The 21,112-nt window shown below is 49.5% G+C and overlaps 1 protein-coding gene and 1 pseudogene across 2 annotated transcripts in view; one reads left to right on the top strand and one right to left on the bottom strand.

The window, feature by feature from the left end:
• Positions 1-6,467: 6,467 nt before the first annotated feature.
• Positions 6,468-7,753, bottom strand: LOC100584830 (annotated as a pseudogene).
• Positions 7,754-9,287: 1,534 nt separating this feature from the next.
• CAND2 (cullin associated and neddylation dissociated 2 (putative)) overlaps positions 9,288-21,112 on the top strand; it is a 36,887-nt gene continuing 25,062 nt past the window's right edge. The window contains exons 1-3 of one of the 2 annotated variants that reach the window (XM_030801997.1): positions 9,288-9,421; positions 16,752-16,895; positions 20,879-21,033. In XM_030801997.1, the coding sequence (XP_030657857.1) occupies positions 9,354-9,421; positions 16,752-16,895; positions 20,879-21,033 (367 nt within the window). In that variant the 5' untranslated portion in view covers positions 9,288-9,353. Of the gene's footprint in view, positions 9,422-16,751; positions 16,896-19,877; positions 20,073-20,878; positions 21,034-21,112 lie in introns of those variants that run through there. The other variant, XM_030801998.1, reaches the window with a different exon arrangement.

Raw genomic sequence — 21,112 nt, 5'->3', positions numbered from 1 at the left:
GGGGTTTCACCATGTCGGTCAGGCTGGATCGAACTCCTGATATCAGGTGATCTGCCCACCTCAGCCTCCCAAAGTGCTGGGATTATAAGCATGAGCCACTGTGCCTGGCTGAGTTCTGCAGTTCTCATGGAAAGACATAGATGAATCTTTTTTTTTTTTTTTTTTTTTTGACATGGAGTCTCGCTCTGTTGCCCAGGCTGGAGTGCAGTGGCACGATCTTGCTTCACTGCAAGCTCTGCCTCCTGGGTTCTGGCCATTCTCCTGACTAAACCTCCCGAGTAGCTGGGACTACAGACAGGCACCCGCCACCACGCCTGGCTAATTTTTTTGTATTTTTAGTAGAGACTGGGTTTCACCATGTTAGCCAGGATGGTCTCGATCTCCTGACCTCATGATCCACCTGCCTCGGCCTCCCAAAGTGTTGGGATTACAGGCGTCAGCCACCGTGCCCAGCCGACATAGATGAATCTTAAATGCATATTACTAAGTAAAAGATGTCAGTCTGAAAATGCTATATACAAGCCAGGCGCAGTGGCTCACGCTTGTAATCCCAGCACTTTGGGAGGCCGAGGCAGGCGGATCACGAGGTCAGGAGATCGAGACCATGGTGAAACCCTGTCTCTACTAAAAATACAAAAAATTAGCCGGGCGTGGTGGCGGGCGCCTGTAGTCCCAGCTACTCGGAGAGGCTGAGGTAGGAGAATGGCGTGAACCTGGGAGGCGGAGCTTGCAGTGAGCCGAGATCGTGCCACTGCACTCCAGCCTGGGTGACAGAGCAAGACTCCGTCTCAAAAAAAAAAAAAAGAAAAGGCTATATCCTGTATGCTTCCAACTATATGACATTTTATAAAAGGCAAAATTATAGAGACAGTAAAAAGATCAGTTGTTGCCAGAGGCGCCAGAAGAAGGAGGGAGAGGTAACTAGGTAAAGCAGAGGCAATTTTTTTAGGAAGATGAAGGTGTATACAGCAACTATATATAATACTCTAATGGTGAATTCACAACTCTATGCATTTATCAAAACCTATAGAACTTTACAGCACAGAGGAATCCTAACGTGCAAAGTTTCTAAAGTCATTTAGGAGGCCAGGGGATTCAGGGTGGAAAGCAGAATGTGATGAAACAATGCAACTATATTATAAATGTATGCAAACAACCTCACTGAATGCAGGGTGGGAGAAAAGTGCTGACCTAAGTAATGCAGGCAGACCCAAAAATTGGGGCTCAGCCTGGGAGGGTTCTTGGCTTCACTTAGGAAAGATTTCAAGAGGGAGCCAACAGTGAAGAAAGCAAGTTTATTAGAGCAACGTTGTACAGCAAAATGGCTGCTCCATAGACAGAATAGGGCTGTCTTATAGGCAGAGTGGCCCAGAGTGGCACTCCTGGATTGCTGGCTAGCTCTATTTATACCCACACTCAATTATATGCTAAATAAGGGGTGGGTTATTCACAAACTTTCTGAAAAAGGGGCAGGGAGTTCCCAGAATCATATAAGGTAACTTCTGGGTCGTTGCCATGGCAGCATTTATAAACTGCCATGGCAGCATTTGTAAATTGTCATGGCACTGGTGGGAGTGACATGCCAATGCAAATAAGCAGTGAGGGTAACTAGAGGTTGCTTTCGTGGCCATCTTGGTACTAATTGGTTTGAGCTGGCTTCTTTGTAAATCCTGTTTAGATAAGGAGGGTTGTGAAAAGTCTTGTTGATCTCCTACCTCATAAGTAACTTTGGAAATCAATGGAATCTGCAAAACTAAAGGCACAGGAAGATATACACAAGCACTATCCTCTAGTCTGTGAAGTTGTTTCCCATGGGGTACAGGTTAACCATTGTGATATCACTATACATATATACTGGAATTGAAGAATTGGGTAAATGAGTGGCCAGGATTCTCACTGTTGGAGTAGGAGTTATAGTGAAACAAGGGGAGGAAGCTAGAATTATCCATTGGATAATGGATTCAAGTTGGACACATCAGTATAAATTTGTGTTTAGCTTAATAGAGACACAAATGGTTACGTATAGAAATATATATAGATATGTGGATATGCACGGATTAGTATACATACATCTATCTCCTTGTCTATCAGCTGAGAGAGTCTACAAGCAATGACACCCCAGTAGGAACAATTATATCTAGCAGCCAAAACTTGATTTCCTTTTTTTTTTTTTTTTGTGACGGAGTCTCGCTCTGCCGCCCAGGCTGGAGTGCAGTGGCGCGATCTCGGCTCACTGCAAGCTCCGCCTCCCGGGTTCACGCCATTCTCCTGCCTCAGCCTCTCCGAGTAGCTGGGACTACAGGCGCCCGTGACCACGCCCGGCTAATTTTTTTGTATTTTTAGTAGAGACGGGGTTTCACCGTGGTCTTGATCTCCTGACCTCGTGATCTGCCCGCCTCGGCCTACCAAAGTGCTGGGATTACAAGCGTGAGCCACCGCGCCTGGCCCCAAAACTTGATATCTGATACCATTCTCCAGTAAGAGGAACCAGGGATACTTGGAGAAATGGCTGATTTTCAGGAAATACGCAAGATGAGCCTGAAGCATCTTCTAATGCCAGTAAATAAGGAAGTGCTCAAACACACACACACACACACACACACACACACACACACACACACATGATCAGAGGGTATGTCAAAGGAACACAGGAACCAACTGAAAGAGTTCCCAATGGCCAAAGCTGGAACAATTTGAGAAAAAAAAAAAAAAAAAGTAAAGCAGTATTGGATTAGAACTCAAAGAATAAAATATCCATAAGTCCATACTTATATAAATAGATGATTAAATAAATAAATGCGGCAGAAAAATGAATATCTAGTGCAGAACAATTTCAAATAATTTATGTAGATAATCCTCCCTTAAGGAAGTGGTGAGTAACACCCCACTCCTTAAATGTGGGCTGCACGTAGTGACTTTCTTTTGAAAAGTAGAGTATGGAAAGGGAGGTGGGGGAAAGGAATAATTTTATAGTGAAGAAACCAGACAAACAATACCTCAAGCTACTTGGTGAAGATTAACATCAACAGTGATAATTCATGCTGATAGTATGCACCCCAGATATGTGATGAGAATGACACTTTACCTCTGTGGTCTTCCTTGCAGGAGCTCATTACCCCAGTCTAACTATAATAAAAACATCAGACAAATCCAAGCTGAAGGTCGTTCTATAAAATACTTGAACAGTACTCCTCAAAACTGTCAGCATCATCAAGAACGGGGAGAGTCTGAGAAACTGTGATACGGTTTGGTTTTGTGTCCCCACCCAAATCTCATCCTGAATTGTAATTCCCATAATCCTCATGTGTCAAGGGTGGGACCAGGTGGAGGTAATTGGATCATGGAGGTGGTTTCCCTTATGCTATTCTCGTGATATTGAGTGAGTTCTCACAAGATCTGATGGTTTTATAAGTGTCTGGCATTTCCACTTCTTGCCCTCACTCCATCCTGCCACCCTGTGAAGAAGGTGCCTGCTGCTCTTTTGCCTTCTACCATGATTGTAAGTTTCCTGAGGCCTCCCCAGCAATGCAGAACTTGAGTCAACTAAGCCTGTTTCCTTTATAAATTACTCAGTCTCGGGTATTTCTTCATAACTGTGTGAGAACAGTCTAATACAAACTGTCATAACCAAGATGAGCCTAAGGAGACATGACAACTAAAGGTGGTATCCTGGAACCAAAAAAGTACATTAGGTAGCCGGGCGTGGTTGTTCATGCCCGTAATCCCAGCATTTTGGGAGGCTGAGGAGGGCGGATCACTTGAGGTCAGGAGTTAGAGACCAGCCTGGCCAACATGGCAAAACCCCATCTCTACTAAAAATAGAAAAATTAGCCAGGCATTGTGGCGCACGCCTGTATTCCCAGCTACTTGGGAGACTGAGGCAGAAGAATCACTTGAACCTGCGAGGCAGAGGTTGCAGTGAGCCGAGATCGTGCCACTGCACTCCAGCCTGGGTGACAGAGTGAGACTCTGTCTCAAAAAAAAAAAAAAAAACCCAAAACCAAAAAACAAACAAACAAAAAAAGGACATTAGGTAAAAACCAAGGCAACCTGAAAGAAATATAGTCTTTTAGTTAATAATAATGTATCAACAGTGGTTCATTAATTGTGACAAATACACCATGTCAATGTAAAATTGTTAATAATATGGGGAACTGGATGTGGAGATACGGGAATCTTTCTACCGTGTTCACAATTTTTCCATAATTCTAAAACTGTTCTAAAATTAAAAGATTATTTTAAGAAATGTGAGGAACAAAGAACTAAAAACTGGATAGAAAAATGGGAGAAAGATATGAATAGATAATTCACAAAAAGATATAAAAAGGGCCTCCATACATTTGAAAAAAATCAAACTCATAATTAGAGAAATGCAAATTAAAACAACACTGAGATACAGTTTCTCACCCATAAGATTGGCAAAGACTAAAATGCATGACAACACATGCATTTGCATAACACATAGGCTGTGGGGCAACAGACATTTTCCCACATTGCTGGTGAGAATGCAAACTGGTGCATCTCTTGTGGAGGAGAATTTGACAGTAGCTAAGAAAGCTACAAATGTGGCTGGGCGCGGTGGCTCACGCCTGTAATCCCAGCACTTTGGGAGGCTGAGGCGGGAGAATTGCTTGGGAGGTCAAGTGTTCAGTGAGCTATGATCGTGTCACTGTACTCCAGCCTGGGTGACAAAATGAGACCCTGTCTCAGAATAAAAGAAAGAAAATGCATATTTATAAGGTTATTCGTTGCAGCAGTATTTATAATTACAAAATATTGGAAAAAACTTAAATGTCCATAGATAGGAGAATGGTTGAATAAACTATGACATCTCCAGCAATGGTGTACCATATAGCTGTAAAAATGGATGAGATCTCTATGAGTTGTTATGGGGTGATTTCCATATATACAGTTAAGGGGGAAATAAATCAAAGTGCAAAAAGTATCCATGGCATGCCACTGGTCGTGTAAGAAAGAAGAGGTTATAGGAAGATACACATTTCTGCTTATTTGTGCAAAAGAAATCTAGCAAAGGTAAACCAGAAATTAAAGAGATTGGCTACCTACAGGGGGTATGTAGGACTGGGGTGACAAGAAGGAAGGTATGGAAGCGACACTTTACTGAGTATACCTTTTTGCTTAGCTTTGACTCCAGGAACAAGAGTAGTATTTCACATACTCCTCAAATAAAGAAACAATTAAAACCAACCAGAATGTTGGGGAAACCCAAGCTGGAATACAAACACTAGCAAATAAACCTAACTGTATTCCAAATGAATAACAGACCATACCAAAGGGACAGAAAAAAAAAAGACCTAACTTAAGTAACTGTGGAATATAGAATTTGAACTGGATTCTGTAAGGCTACAGATAAAAAGAACTGCATATAAATACTGTACTCTAGCAAATTTGTTTCTCACTGAGGTATGGGTTAGCAATTCTGCAAGTAGTGTATATGTATACTAGGACTGAACAAATAAATAAATATAGATAATGAGAACAAGATTTATCACTGTCAAAGAAAATAGTTACAAATGGCTGCGTGTGGTGGCTCACGCCTGTAATCCCAGCACTTTGGGAGGCCGAGGTGGGTGGATCACCTGAGGTCAGGAGTTCAAGACCAGCCTGGCCAATATAGCGAAACCCTGCCTCTACTAAAAATACAAAAATTAGCTGGGTGTGGTGGCGTGTGCCTGTAATCCCAGCTACTGGGGGGCTGAGGCAGGAGGATCGCTTGAACTTGGGAGGCGGAGGTTGCAGTGAGCCAAGATCGTGCCACTGCACTCCAGCTTGGGCAACAGAGTGAGACTCCGTCTCAAAAGAAAAAAAAAAAAAAGAAAATAGTTACAAATAAGGAAAGATAGAAGGACAGAATGAACCTTTGGTGTTGGGTTGAAATCAGAGATATCAGTATGAACTTGTGGGTTTTTTTTATAGATAGAGATGTATGTGTGTGAGAGTTAGTATACACATACATATTTCATAGCTTTGTCCTCTGAGAGGGCCTAGAAGAAATGACGTCTCAGTAGCAATGAGCATAGCCAGAACCCAGATCTTGGCTTCTAAGTGCCACTTTCCAATAAAAGGAACCAGTGCTCCTTAGAAAAGTGGATGGTGATTATAGGGTTGGAACAGGGAAAATATAAGATAAGCCTAGAACATCTTTTGTTATAAAAAAAAAAAAAAAGAAAGAAAGAAAGAAAGAAAGAAAAGAAAGAAAATGCTCCAAAAAGAATGGGGGCTTGTCAAAGGAACATAGGAGCCAACTTGAAGGAGCTCTCAATGGGCAAACCAAGAGCAATTTGAGCAACAAAATAAATAGTAATGCTATTGGATTGTAACCCAAAGTACAGAATGAGTATACAGGGGACCACATGTTTATTTATTGATTTTTAATTTATTATTATTATACCTCTGAACTTTTTATTGGCCGCCTGCTCCCCAAAAGGTACCCTGCTTCTGGTGGCTTAATGTCTCAGAACTTTGGTGTCATTGGTCTCAGACACCACTTTGCCATCCACTATCTGGCGGGTGGTGGTTTTTGGATGGTTTGCGTGGAGTTGCTGCTGTCCAGGGCATCACCAAGATTGAAGTCCTCGCCATCTTCCAGCAGGCGGCAGTAGGTGGCAATCTCGGCCTCCAGCTTGACCTTGATGTTCAGCAGGGTCTGGTACTCCTGGGCCTGGCTGTCCCTCTGCCCGAGTCAGTGCCAGCTCTGACTCCAGGTGCAGTAGGATCCTGCTGAGCTGCTCTATCTGCAGGGTGTAGCGGGCCTCCACCTCCCTCAGGCTGTTCTCCAAGCTGGGCTTCAGATTTCTCATGAAGTCCAGCTTGATCTCCAAGGACTGGAATGTACATCTCAGCTCTGTGAGCATCATCTCAGCAGCTCCACCCTCGGCGGACTGCGTGGTGACCACTGTGGTGCTCTCAATCTGCTGAGACCAGTACTTGTCCAGCTCCTCTTGGTTCTTCTGAGCCAGCTTGTCATATTGGGCTTGGATATCCGCCATGATCTTCGTGAGGTCCTGAGATTTGGGGGCATCTACCTCCACAGTCAACCCAGAGCTGGCAATCTGGGCTTGTAGGCCTTTTACTTCCTCTTCATGGTTCTTCTTCATGAAGAGCAGCTCCTCCTTGAGAGCCTCAATCTCTGTCTCCAGCTGCAGCTGAGTGATATTGGTGTCATCAGTGACCTTGCAGAGCCCATGGATGTCGTTCTCCACAGACTGGCGCATGGCCAGCTCTGTCTCTTATTTGACTCTAAAGTCATCAGCAGCAAAATGGGCATTGTTGATCTGCAGAACGATGTGGGCATTGTCCACAGTATTTGTGAAGATCTGAGCCCTCAGGTCCTCGATGGTCTTGAAGTAATGGCTCCAGTCTCTGACCTGGGGTCCCTTCTTCTCCAGGTGCTCCCGGATTTTGCTCTCCAGCCTCTGGTTCTCCGTCTCCAGGCTCCTCACTCTGTCCAGGTAGGAGGCCAGGTGGTTGTTCAAGCTTTGCATGGTCTCCTTCTTGTTCTGGATGCCTCCCATTCCTGCCAGACCCCCAGCCATCCCCGAGGCCAGGCCCCTGGACCCCATGCCACCCCGGAAGCTGGTGGATCGGGACACGGAGATCCGGGAACCAGAGCCCCCAGAGCCTGCAGAGACGCTGGCCATGCTGCTGACCAGCCAGGCGCCATAGCTGGCACCTGGACAGAGCCCAGGGACCGGTAGTTAGTGGAGAAGGTGGAGCGAGTGGTGAAGCTCATGCTGTCTGGGGAGGAGGGCGAGAGGACAGGACTCAGCTTTGCTGACGACCTATTATTATTTTTTAAAAGAGATGCGGTTTTGTCATGTTGCCCAGGCTGTTCTTGAACTCTTTTTTTTTTTTTTTTTTTTTTTTTGTTTTTGAGACGGAGTCTCGCTCTGTCGCCCAGGCTGGAGTGCAGTGGCACAGTCTCGACTCACTGCAAGCTGCACCTCCTGGGTTTGCACCATTCTCCTGCCTCAGCCTCCCGAGTAGCTGGGACTACAGGCACCTGCCACCACGCCCGGCTAATTTTTTGTATTTTTAGTAAAGACAGGGTTTCACCGTGTTAGCCAGGATGGTCTTGATCTCCTGACCTCGTAATCCGCCCGCCTCGGCCTCCCAAAGTGAATAAAGATTTTTTATCCTTATGAGTGAGAAAAACATAGACCAGAGAGGTTGTTTCATTATCCCAAGGTCACACAGCCAGGAAGGAGCCTAGCAGAGATTTGAAGCCAGGCTCGTCTGGCTCTGAAGCACACACTACTCCCTTTCCCATCCAGCAGCCTCCTGGCTGTTTATGGAAGGATTGTTGCCCGGGATATTAAGGGATCTGCAGTCAATCCTGACTCCTTCCCAGATTCATTGGCTGTGTGACCCTCAGCAAATCCCTTTGCTTCTCGGCCTCAGTTGCATTGGTAAAAAACATGAAGAAACTGGTCGGGCGCGGTGGCTCACGCCTGTAATCCCAGCACTTTGGGAGGCCTAGGCGGGCGGATCACGAGGTCAGGAGATGGAGACCATCCTGGCTAACACGGTGAAACCCTGTCTCTACTAAAAATACAAAAAAAATTAGCCAGGCGCAGTGGCGGGCGCCTGTAGTCCCAGCTACTCGGAGGGGCTGAGGCAGGAGAATGGCGTGAACCCGGGAGGCGGAGCTTGCAGCGAGCCGAGATTGCGCCAATGCACTCCGGGCTGGGCGAAAGAGCGAGACCCCATCTCAAAAAAAAAATGAAGAAACTGACCCTGCCGTCCTGAGGGTTGGGGATGGCAGGCAGGGGGCCTTGTGTGACTCAGTTCATTCCCCAGATCCTGTCTGGCTCAGGGGCGGGCAAGCACCGTGGGCGAGGGGATTGGGTGAGGGGTCCTTTGGTTGGCCTGACCAGCTTTGGTTGATAGCTCCTGTTTCTTGAATGCCTACAGATGAGAAAGCGGAGGCTCAAGAGAGGTAAAGTAACTTGGCCAAGGCTACACACAGAAGAGGCAGAACTGGGATTCGAACCGGAAACTCTCTGATATCATGTCCATCCCGCAAGACAGAGCTGGCACCTACGGGAATAACAAGGAGGTGGTGGCCGGGTAGTGAGCTCCCCGTCTCTGGGGGAGTGTGCAAGCCGGCGCTGCGCTGTCAGCAGGGCAGGGGCTGGGGCCAGGGCCAAGACCACCAAGCCAGGCCCAGGCCTGGCCGCCTCCCGCGGCCGCCATGGCCAAGGCGTGAGCACGGGGCGGGGCGGGAGCTGCTATTTCTGTCTGGTGACCGCAGCCCGCGCAGCTGGCGAGGGAGGGGGCGCCCGCGCCGCCATATTCACTCCCGCCGGCCGGCCCCGCGGCGCGCAGCCACCATGAGCACCGCCGCCTTCCACATCTCCAGCCTCCTGGAGAAGATGACGTCCAGCGACAAGGACTTCAGGTGCACCCCGCCGCCGGCCCCCGCCTCTCCTTCCCGCTCTGAAGCCGGGGGCCTTCTTCCCCTCCCGAAGCGCCAGCCCATCCCCCATGACCATGCAGCCCCCCTGCCTCTTCTCTCTTCTCCCTGCATTAAGCTGCGCCCCCTCCCCACAGACCCACTCCTGCCTCATGGTCCCCACTGAAGCTCCTGCGGTTCTCTCCTAGTGGCTGTCCTGCGCCTCCGTGACTCCAGTCCCTGCTTCGTCTCCCACCGTGCAGGCTTCAGCCCTACCTCTCACCCCCGATCAGAGCCCCAGCTCCACCCCTTTGCACCCTGCCTCGGCCTCTCCTCCCTCGTGTGTGTCCGGCCCCCTTCTTCCCCCGCAACTGATGCCCCAGCGTCCCCTCCCTGCCGCCCCCGCCACCTTCAGCTAGCCCACAGTGAAGCCCTACGCCTCTCCTTGGGGACCCCAGCACCTGCCTCTCCGCATTGAACCCGGACCCTTCCCGGAACCGCAACCCCCAGCTGACTTTCTCACTGGCACCCACAGTGATGCCTCCTTCTCAACATCACCCGGACCCCTCCCTCCCCCTCTCGCTCCCCCTCTTCCTCTCCCTCCCCCTCCCCCTCCCCCTCCCCCTCCCCCCCCCTTTCCCTCCCCCTCTCCCTCTCCTCCTGGGATTGTTCAGACCCAGCCTAAAGGAGGGAGTTGGGCTGAGTCTGGCTTTCCAGTCACAGCTAGGTGATGGTTGGGGTGGGACCTTCTAGGTTTTGTGTGCCACTCCCCTTCCCCACTCCCTTTTTCCTTCTTCCCCCCTCTCACAGCATCACAGAACCACAGGAATAGAGCTGAAAAGAACGGTGGAAACATCTGGTCCAATGAGTTTCCACCTGCATTCTCTGAGGAAACTGAGGCCCAGGGAGGAAAAGGGATTGGCCCGTGGTCTCATGGCCAGTTCTGGCCCCTCCATCTGAAAGAAGACCTTGGAGACTCAATGAACATTTTTTCACTTTGTCCCCATTTTACAGATAGGGAAACTGAGTCTCAGAGGCATGAAGGGCATAGGTTCAGTCACAAAGCCAGGAAGTGGGAGACTTAGTCCAAATCCAGGCCAGTCTAATACAGAGGCCAAGATCTTAGCGAGGTCCTCTGATTCCAGCCCCCTGACAGGTGAGGAGACTGAGACCTGCTCTGGTAGTCTGACTCCTACTCTTCTCCTGCAGCCCATTCCTCAGTACCCCTCAAGAGCCCCCCACATTAATAGAGCCTGGGATCCAAGGTCTTGACTTCAGATCCCAGCTGCCATTGCTCACTGGCTGTGTGACCATGGACAAGTAACTTAACCTCCATGAGTCTCCCTGTGCTTCTGTTTCTATAAAATGGGGATAACAGAATCCGTCTCTGAGGATTGGGGTAAGGATGAGATAAGATAGTACATGTGAAATGCTCAGGTTCATGGCAGGCACTAGGTTGGTGCTTAATAAATGAACACTGTTACGATTCTGTGCACATCCAAAATCTGCCACGCCCTGTCCCCTCTCTAGACCTTCACTAGGGGGATTCTTTGCTCTCCCTTGACCTCCTCCCTTCATCTGACAGCTCCTATAACTCTTGACCCCAGGCAGGATTAGGTACCTCCTTTCAGCTCCCATCATGCCTCCCCTCATGTTTCTGCTAGATCACTTTTCAGCCCTGGGAGACCCTGAGCTCCTGGGCCACCGGGACTATGCACTTCCTCTTAGTGCCCCAACACCTGTGCTGGGTACACAGTAGGTGCTTAGTGAATGTTCGCTGGGTCCCAGGCTCCCTACTGTGCACTCAACGTGTAATCTCAGTCCACCCATGGGTGGTAGTGATTGTTCTTCCTGTTTTCCGGAGGCTTGGAGGAGTGCAGTGACTTGCCCAAGGTCACAGAGCTGGCTAGTGGCCTAGGGGATTTGCGCTAGTGTCTCTCAGGCCTCTGGTCCAGTCCCTGGGAGAGGAAGTTGGCCCTGCCAGCTAGAGCCCGAGAAGCCCTTTCAGCCTGTCTCTGCCAGTGGCCTGAAGAACACTTAAAACCACCCCAAGCATGTGAGAATGGTGTCTATTTTTAAAGTCCAAATACCAGGGTGCTGGGTCCTGCAGACCAGCTGTCCAGGCGCCTGTGTGGCCAAGGGTTTCAGCCGAGTTGCCTCTAGGGTTTCTCTGTAATGAAACTGAGACTGTGTCCTCTAGTTCCTGGAGCGGGGCAGTTGACTGCAAATGGGGGTCCCAGGTTGGGTGGAGGAGATCTTTGTTTCCTGTTCTTCCTGGGCCCTGGCTTTATGGGCAGGAGGTGCCCCATTACCACGGAGGCTCCAGCAGTTAAAACGAGTACACTTGTGGGTCTTGCAGGAATTACCAAGTCATTTCTTGAAAACACAGTAGTATTGGTTGAAAAGCCAGGAGACCTGTGTGGTGGGCTGGTTTTCCGCCCAGTTTGCTGTTACCTTAGGTAGTTTGTGCAGCCTGCCTGAGCCTAGTTTTCTTACTACCTCATGCGAAGAGCTAGATTGTCCTGTTGAAACCTCCCAAGCATACTATGAGGTAGGGCAAAGAAAAGTTCCAATTTTATATACAGAAAATCTGAAGCCCAGAGAAAAGGAGGTAGTTACCCAATGTCACCTAGTTGATACACGGCAAGACCGGTATACTCACTTAAAGCCAAACTTTGGTGCTCAAATTATATACTTTTCCTTCCCTCTCCCATCCCTGCACACATACACGTATAAAACATGGCTTGCTTTCTCCGGGACCTAGTGTCTGCAGGAACCAAGGTGTCTGAAATGCTGAGGCATCTTCAGAAGAGTTGGTTTCTGAGTTCGGACTATTTGGCTGTAAGTTCTGTTAAGGGCTAGCTCTCTCACTACCTCTCCTCCTGCTCTCACCCTCCCCGACAAAGCCCTCTGCAGACCTGTTCTTTGTTGAGCCTGGAGTCCCAGAGATAAACCTGATGAGCCTCTGCCTTCAGTGAGTGTACAGTCCAATGGAGAAGATGCTCTGGTGGCCAGACTTGTAGTGTGAGAAGTGCTATAAAGGAGGGGTGCAGAGTGCTCTGAAAGGATCCTGTCCAGGGAACCATTGTGCTTTAGGGGCTGTGGATGCGGGGGTAGGGCAGGGAGGTCAGTCATCCTTGAGCTGGGACATTTGAGCTGGGCTCTTGATGGGTGAATAGGAGCTCAACAGATGGAGAAGAAGCACGGGGATAGGAGGCCTATCTTGGGCAAAGAGGCACATCGCTTGGGTTGCCAGGCTGAGCTGGGCCCCCATGGACTGCAGCAGAAACACAACTTGGAGACCCTGCATGCCATCTCAGAATGTCCCCTCAGCTGAGCAGACGTAGGGGTGCATGTGCCCACCTCAGGCCTTGGCCTGGCTCAAATCCAAACCTCCTCCTTCACTTTACCTTTGCCCAGAGGTGGGCACAGTCAGTCCTGCCATCCTTCCCATGCTGCCAGCCCAGCCTCCTTCTCTCTCCCAGCAACTTGTGGCTAATCTATGTGTTAAAAATAAACAGGACATGGACCAGTCCATCCCTGGTAACAGGGCACTATGGGCTGCAGTGACATCTAGGAGCAGGTCTGAGTCTGCACAGATGAGAGCCAGAATCCCAACTGTGATCGATTCTGCCACAGGAGGTGGGGGTCAGGGCTCTTGGTTGATTTGCTCAACCATGCTGGAAAGCAGGGCCAGTGTGGGGTGGTGGAGTGGCCCAGCAGGGTCAGTAAAAACTGGAGGCTTTCTCCGAGGCAGCCTTACAGTATCTCCTCGCTGCTCTGTCCTGTTTTCTCCTGAGACTCCGCTCTCACATGCCTGCAGGAGCCAGTCAGTGGGTGAAGTGGGCTTAGTGGGGACCAGGTGAATTGGGGAGAGGGCAGCCACAACCTGATTCTAGTCAGGTATTGTCACCAGGGATTGTAGGCCCTGTTGTATTCAAATATTCTGTTTTCAAGATAATCTGGGCCGGGCGCGGTGGCTCACGCTTGTAATCCCAGCACTTTGGGAGGCCGAGGCGGGCGGATCACGAGGTCAGGAGATCGAGACCACGGTGAAACCCCGTCTCTACTAAAAATACAAAAAATTAGCCGGGCGTGGTGGCGGGCGCCTGTAGTCCCAGCTACTCGGAGAGGCTGAGGCAGGAGAATGGCGTGAACCCGGGAGGTGGAGCTTGCAGTGAGCCGAGATTGCGCCACTGCACTCCAGCCTGGGCGACAGAGCGAGACTCCGTCTCAAAAAAAAAAAAAGATAATCTGGAAGTCAGTGTTTTTGTTTTTGTTTTTGTTTTTGTTTTGAGTCTCACTCTGTCACCCAGGCTGGAGTGCTGTGGCACAATCTTGGCTTACTGCAACCTCTGCCTCCTGGGTTCAAGTGATTCTCCTGCCTCAGCCTCCCAAGTAGCTGGGACTACAGGCGTACACCACACCTGGCTAATTTTCGTATTTTTAGTAGAGATGGGGTTTCCCCATGTTGGCCAGGCTGGTCTCTAGTTCCTGACCTTAAGAGATCCGGCGACCTTGGCCTCCCAAAGTGCTGGGATTACAGGCGTGAGCTGCTGCGCCCAGCCTGGAAATCAGTATTTTTTTTTTTTTTTTTTTTGAGATGGAGACTTGCACTGTCACCCAGGCTGGAGTGCAGTGGCGCGATCTCAGCTCACTGCAAGCTTTGCCTCCCGAGTTCAAGTGATTCACCTGCCTCAGCCTTCCCAGTAGCTAGGATTACAGGTGTCTGCCATCGTGCTCGGCTAATTTTTGTATTTTTAATAGAGACAGGGTTTCACCATATTGGCCAGGCTGATCTAGAACTTTTGACCTCAGGTGATCCACCCGCCTCAGGCTCCTGAAGTGCTGGAATTACAGGCGTGAGCTGCCATGCCAGGCCAAAGTCAGTATTTTTATGTCAACTCTCCCAATGTTCAAATGTTGACAAGTAATTTAAATTTTTGAAAACATGTTTGCAAGCTGGACACAGCTGAGGGCTACTAGTTTCAGACCTCTGCTCCTACCCTCTTAATTTTGGCAGGAATGGTGCCCAATAATGCCCCCAGCCTCAACTTTCCATGGCTTCCAGCTTAGACTCCCACTGCAGTTTCTTTTCTTTTTTTTTTTTTGAGACGGAGTCTCGCTCTGTTGCCCAGGCTGGAGTGCAGTGGCGCAATCTCGGCTCACTGCAAGCTCCGCCTCCGGGGTTCACGCCATTCTCCTGCCTCAGCCTCTCCGAGTAGCTGGGACTACAGGCGCCTGCCACCACGCCCGGCTAATTTTTTTGTATTTTTAGTAGAGACGGGGTTTCACCGTGGTCTTTATCTCCTGACCTCGTGATCCACCCACCTCGGCCTCCCAAAGTGCTGGGATTACAAGCGTGAGCCACCGCGCCCGGCCTCCCACTGCAGTTTCAAATGCCTGGGACAGCATCAGGCTTTTGGTGTCAGGCCCCACGAATCCTCCACCTCTGGGTGGGTAGCCCTTGCCTCTGGTGCCCACCCTAGGTCAGTGAGCCAGTCAACTATTGGCGCTGGTCTCCAAAATATGACCATGCCCATCAGCATGGTGTAGGGCAGTGGTTTTCAAAGTGTGGTCCCTGACTCTCAGTGTCATCCAGGAATGTGTTAGAAATGCGGGTTCCTGGGCCCCACCTCAGACCTGCTGATTCAGAAACTCTGGGAATGGGGCCTAGTATTATTTAACAAGCCCTGCTGGTGATTCTGATGCTGGCTATAGCTGGAGATCCACTGCTGTAAGGGCAGGGACTGAGCCAGTTCTCTGAGATGGGAGTGGACAGGGCTCGCCCTCCTCCATCTGTTTGGTAGACAGGCCTCTAGCTCTGACTTGGACACAAGGTGTCTGTTCAACCTTCTGGTATCCCTCGGCTGGGCGCGGTGGCTCACACCTGTAATCCTAGCATTTTGGGAGGCCGAGGTGGGCGGATCATGAGGTCAGGAGATCAAGACCATTCTGGCTAACACGGTGAAACCCCATCTCTACTAAAAATACAAAAAATTAGCCGGGTGTGGTGGCGGGCGCCTGTAGTCCCAGCTACTCGGGAGGCTGAGGCAGGAGAATGGCGTGAACCCGGGAAACGGAGCTTGCAGTGAGCCGAGATTGTGCCACTGCACTCCAGCCTGGGCAACAGAGCAAGACTCTGTCTCAAGAGCAAGACTCTTCTGGCGTCCCTTTCTCAGCTATTGTGAGATGTGGATGATGTCCTGTGCCATTATAATAATGGCAGTGCCATTTACTGAGCGCTCACCATGTGCACTTAAAACCCCATGAGGCAGATACTAGTCTCATCCCCGTTTTCAGACAGGTAAACTAATGCTTGGAGAGGTGAAATGACTTGCCCAAGTTCACACTGCATAAATGGCTGAGGTGGGAGCCACCGACCCTGAAACATTACGCATTTAGCCAGCACACTGAGCCGTTCCTAGTCTGCCACCATGTGGCAGTTGGTGTCACATATATGTGGGTCTCCTTGTAGCCCAACCATGCCCACTGCCCAAATAATCCACCGTCATGTGGCACTTAACGACGGGGAGACATTCTGAGAAGTGCATCCTTAGGCGATTTTGTCCTTGTGTGAACCTCATAGAGTGTGCTTACACAATCTAGATGGTAGAGCCTACTACACTCCCAGGCTATATGTTGTGGCCTGTTGCTCCTGGGCTACAAACCTGTATTGAGTACTGTAGGCAGTTGTAACAGAGTGGTATTTGTGTGTCTAAACATAGAAAAGGTACAGTAAAAATAAGGTAGAAAAGATTAAAATGGCATGCCTGTATAGGGCAGCTCCATTATAATCTTTTTTTTTTTTTTGAGACGGAGTCTTGCTCTGTCGCCCAGGCTGGAGTGCAGTGGCATGATCTTGGCTCACTGCAAGCTCCGCCTCCCGGGTTCACGCCATTCTTCTGCCTCAGCCTCCCGAGCAGCTGGGACTACAGGTGCCCGCCACCACGCCTGGCTAATTTTTTGTATTTTGTTTAGTAGAGACAGTTTCACCGTGTTAGCCAGGATGGTCCCGATCTCCTGACCTCGTGATCTGCCCACCTCGGCCTCCCAAAGTGCTGGGATTACAGGTGTGAGCCACTGCGCCCGGCCTCCCAAAGTGCTGGGATTACAGGTGTGAGCCACTGCGCCCGGCCAGCTTCATTATAATCTTATGGGACAGCCATTGTATATGTTGCCTGTCACTTACCAAAACATCATTATGTGACACAGGACTGCATTTGACCTCGAATCTTTGTATTAAGGTCTACTTCTAGGGGAACCCTGAGGTACTGCCCAAATCCACTAGGGCCCAGGAGCTGCTCAGCAATCTTCCTCCGCCCTCCCTCTGCAGGTTCATGGCCACCAGTGACCTGATGTCGGAGTTGCAGAAGGACTCCATTCAGCTGGACGAGGATAGCGAGCGCAAGGTGGTGAAGATGCTGCTCCGGCTCCTGGAGGACAAGAATGGTGAGGTGCAGAACCTGGCTGTCAAGTGGTGAGTGTCAGCCTCGGTGGAGCAGGAGAAGGGGCCCTACCTGGTGTGGGAGCATCCTGGGGACCCCTGTCCGTTTGGGGTACAGCTTCGCAGAGAAGACCTGCTGAGCAGCTCTTGTTGAATGGTACGTTAGTCTGAGTTTTCCCAGAAGAAGATGCTGAGACAAGGATTCAAATCTAAGTTTATTTGGGAGGTGATCCCAGGAAACATGGTGGAGGAGTAGGGAAGTGAGGCAGGAAAGGGAAGAGGACCAATCAAGGGCATGGTACGAAGCAAGTGACCACAGTGAGCCTGATGAGCTTAATCCCATGGGGACCTCTGGGACACAGTATAGGACATGCCCCTTGGACTTTTCCCACTCAAAGGGTAAGGGAGCTGAGGTATTAATCCACCAGCTCCCTGGTAGTCATTGGTTAAGGGCTGCTTCTGGGGTAGGATGGAGGGTTGTCCACTTCCTGCCACCTCCAGCCAGAGGAAGCCCTCAGACAGATGTAAATGCTGGGAAGGTCAAGCTGACACACATCAAGGTGGTAAAGGCTTAAAGGCTGGGTGCGGTGGCTCATGCCTGTAATCCCAGCACTTTGAGAGGCCAAGGTGGGTGGATCACCTGAGGTCAGGAGTTTGAGACCACCCTGACCAACATGGTGAAACCCTGTCTCTACTAAATAATAATTAAAAAAAAAAGTTGCCAGGCATGGTGGTGCATGCCTGTAATCTCAGCTACTTGGGAGGCTGAGGCAGGTGAATCGCTTGAACCCAGGAGGCAGAGATTGCAGTGAGCCAAGATTGAGCCATTGCACTCCAGCCTGGGCAACAAGAGCAAAAACTCCATCTCAGAAACAAAAAACAAACAAACAAAAAAGGCTTAGGGCACATGGGACTGGGAGAGGTCCTAAAAGCCCCAGCCTTAGATCACTGTGAGGCTGTGATCCTGAGACTTGGCCAGTTATCTCGAGTAGAAAAAGACAAGACAAGGGTATGTGCAGAGCACGTGGGGATGCTTGTGTGATAGGGTCATTCTCACACCCACACCTGAGAACCACTAGTGTAAGGCAGAGGTTGTCAACCTTGACTGCAGGTTAGCATCACCTGGGTAATTTTAAATAGAATGCCAGGGATCAAGGGACAACAGGGTGAGAGAATTGGGCACTGTCTCTCAAACCACTGTCTGTGAGCTGGGTCCAGGCATTCTTCTGGGGCATGTTAATGAATTGCAATGTGATCCCAAGAGCCGAGGGAATTCAGTAAAGGGTTTTATGTAGGAAGGTGACATGGACAAGCTTATGAGCTGGGAATGTCTTTCGGTCGTGGAGTAGACTTAGGATGGATTTCCCACCAGCAGAACCAATACCTTTTTATAACAAATAGTTTGTAATACCGTTTTCCTATTAGGAAATGAAATTCATACATTATAAAACCTACCTTTACACATAATGCCCTAACCATAATCATAAAGGCAAACTAGAAGGAATGTAGTTTATAGTAAAGTAGTGTGTGTTTCCATGTATGCGTGCTTGGGCACTGTGATGGTAGAAGTGATGAAGTCACGAGAAGCCTGCATCTACATGTGAACTCATCGTGAGTCCAGATACAGACAGGGGGTTTTGGGGACTCAGGTTTCAGAATTGGAGGCATTGCTCTTAGTGACAAGATTTTCTTTTTTTTCTTTTTTCTTTTTTTGAGACAGAGTCTCACTTTGTCACTCAGGCTGGAGTACAGTGGTGCAATCTCAGCTCACTGTGACCTCCCCCTCCCAGGTTCAAGTGATTCCCGTGTCTCAGCCTCCTGAGTAGCTGACATTACAGGCATGCACCACCACACCTGGCTAATTTTTGTATTTTTAGTAGAGGCGGGGTTTCACCATGTTGGCCAGGCTGGTCTTGAACTCCTGACCTCAAGTGATCTGCCTGCCTTGGCCTCCCAAAGTGCTGGGATTACAGGCATGAGCCACCACGCCCAGCCAGGATTTTGTAGAGTGACCGTCTCCCAATAAAGTTTCCCAGAAAACAAAGTAGAATTTTCCTTCAATTTACCTGAAAATTGCATTCTTAGAAAATCTAGAATGTGGTATATTAAAACAATGTAAAAAGTATTTTGTGTCTATATATAAAATGAAATTTTAGACTCAGATAATTATAGAAAGGCCTTTTACCTATACAAATGCCCATTGGGATGTTAGAATCTCTTGCGGGGCATGGACAATGCTTTGTTTTGCATTATTGTCTTTCTGCCGTTCCTGCTCCCCACCCCCTTAAAGGCTAGAAGTACTAACTCAATAGTTTTGATGACCAAGGACCCCCATAAATTGCCAAGGCGGTATTATTCCTAGTGGGAACCAATGATATAGGAGGTAGGATGGAGGACTCTATGACTACATAGATAGAGGAGCTGTGGAGAAGGAAGTTGAGAGAGCCAAGGTTTGAAAACCATGGTGCACATGCCTGTAGTCCTAGCTATTCTGGAGGCTGAGGCAAGAGGATCACTTGAGGCCAGCAGTTCAAGACCAGCCTGGGCAACATAGCGAGACACTAAAAAAAAGAAATTAGGCGGCCGGGCGTGGCAGCTCACGCTTGTAATCCCAGCACTTTGGGAGGCCGAGGCGGGTGGATCACGAGGTCAGGAGATCGAGACCACGGTGAAACCCCGTCTCTACTAAAAAATACAAAAAATTAGCCAGGCGTGGTGGCGGGCGCCTGTAGTCCCAGCTACTCGGAGAGGCTGAGGCAGGAGAATGGCGTGAACCCGGGAGGCGGAGCTTGCAGTGAGCCGAGATTGCGCCACTGCACTCCAGCCTGGGCGACAGAGCGAGACTCCGTCTCAAAAAAAAAAAAAAAGAAATTAGCCAAGCATGGTGACTTCAATATGTAATCTCATCTGTGTAGGAGGATCACTTGAGCCTAAGAGTTTGAGGCTGCAGTGGGCTATGATTATGCCACTGTATTTATGCCACTGTATTCCAGCCTGGGCAACAGAGCGAGACCTCATCTAAAAAAAAATCAAGAAAAAAGAAAACCATTGTGCATTGCAGTCACCTGAAGCCCTTGTTGAAACCCTGTATTCCCTGCCCAGGGATTCAGATTCAGGGGATGGAGCAGGAAGGGAGCTGGGGCAGAGGATGAGACTATAGCACCCTGGAATCTGCATTCTGATGCACACCAATGTCTGAGAACCACTCAGGTAGGGCAGAGGTTGTCAGCCTCGACTGCATGTTAGAATCACCTGGGGAATTTTAAAAGCCCTCCCCAACCCCCTCCAGGCCACACCTGAAACCAATTAACTCAGACTCTCTGAGGGCAGTGCCCAGGTAGGCATTTTTCAGAGGCCCAGGTGATGGCGACTAAGGCTGAGAATCAGGGCGTCTAGTGCCGCTGTTTTTACACTTTCCTGTGCATTGGAATCACCTGGAGACCTTGTGGCGCTACAGATCCTGGCTCAGTAGATCTAGGGTAGGGTAGGGCCTGAGATTCCACATCCTGAACAAGCTCCCGAATGGCGTTGCCAATGCTAACCCACCACGAAACTTTGAGAAGAAAGCCTCTAAGGCAGAGGTTCTCCAAGTGTGCTCCCTGGACCACCTACAGTATCAGCCTCAAGTGGGAGCTTGCTAGAAATGCACACTGTCAGGCCACACCTAGATAGCCCTCCTTACTCTGAAACTCTGGGGGTGGGGCCCAGCAATCTGTTTTAATAAGCCCTCCAGGGGATTCAGATGCACCCTCAAGTTTGAGAACCCTTGTTCAGGAGCACTATTTGGCCATTTCCTGAGACGTAAAACACAAGAAGAAATGTAGGTTTGGGAGGTCCCAGGAACGATGTTGGCATAGCCAGAGAGTACCTCTTTCTGGCCAAACAGGGGCTCCCCTGATGATCTGAGGCCTTTTCCTCAGTACGTGTGGCCCCAGGAGCATGAGGGGACATAAAGGGGCAGCCTGACTCAGGCTGAACCTTGTGCCCTTGGACTCACCTTCCCACCCCCTGCTCAGCCTGGGTCCTCTGGTGGGCAAAGTGAAGGAGTACCAGGTGGAGACCATCGTGGACACCCTGTGCACCAACATGCGGTCAGACAAGGAGCAGCTGCGAGACATCGCCGGCATTGGCCTCAAGACCGTCCTCTCGGAGCTCCCCCCTGCAGCCACAGGTACCCAGGTCCCCAGGACTAGATACTGTTAGTATTTGTTCTAGTTTATGGTAAAAAACAAACAAAAAAAATACAAAAA

The sequence above is a fragment of the Nomascus leucogenys genome, chromosome 21 (genome assembly GCF_006542625.1).
Source record: "Nomascus leucogenys isolate Asia chromosome 21, Asia_NLE_v1, whole genome shotgun sequence".
NCBI classification, from domain to species: Eukaryota; Metazoa; Chordata; class Mammalia; order Primates; family Hylobatidae; genus Nomascus; species Nomascus leucogenys.
Note: the sequence above shows the minus strand (reverse complement) of the source record. Positions and strands in the feature narration are given on the sequence as shown.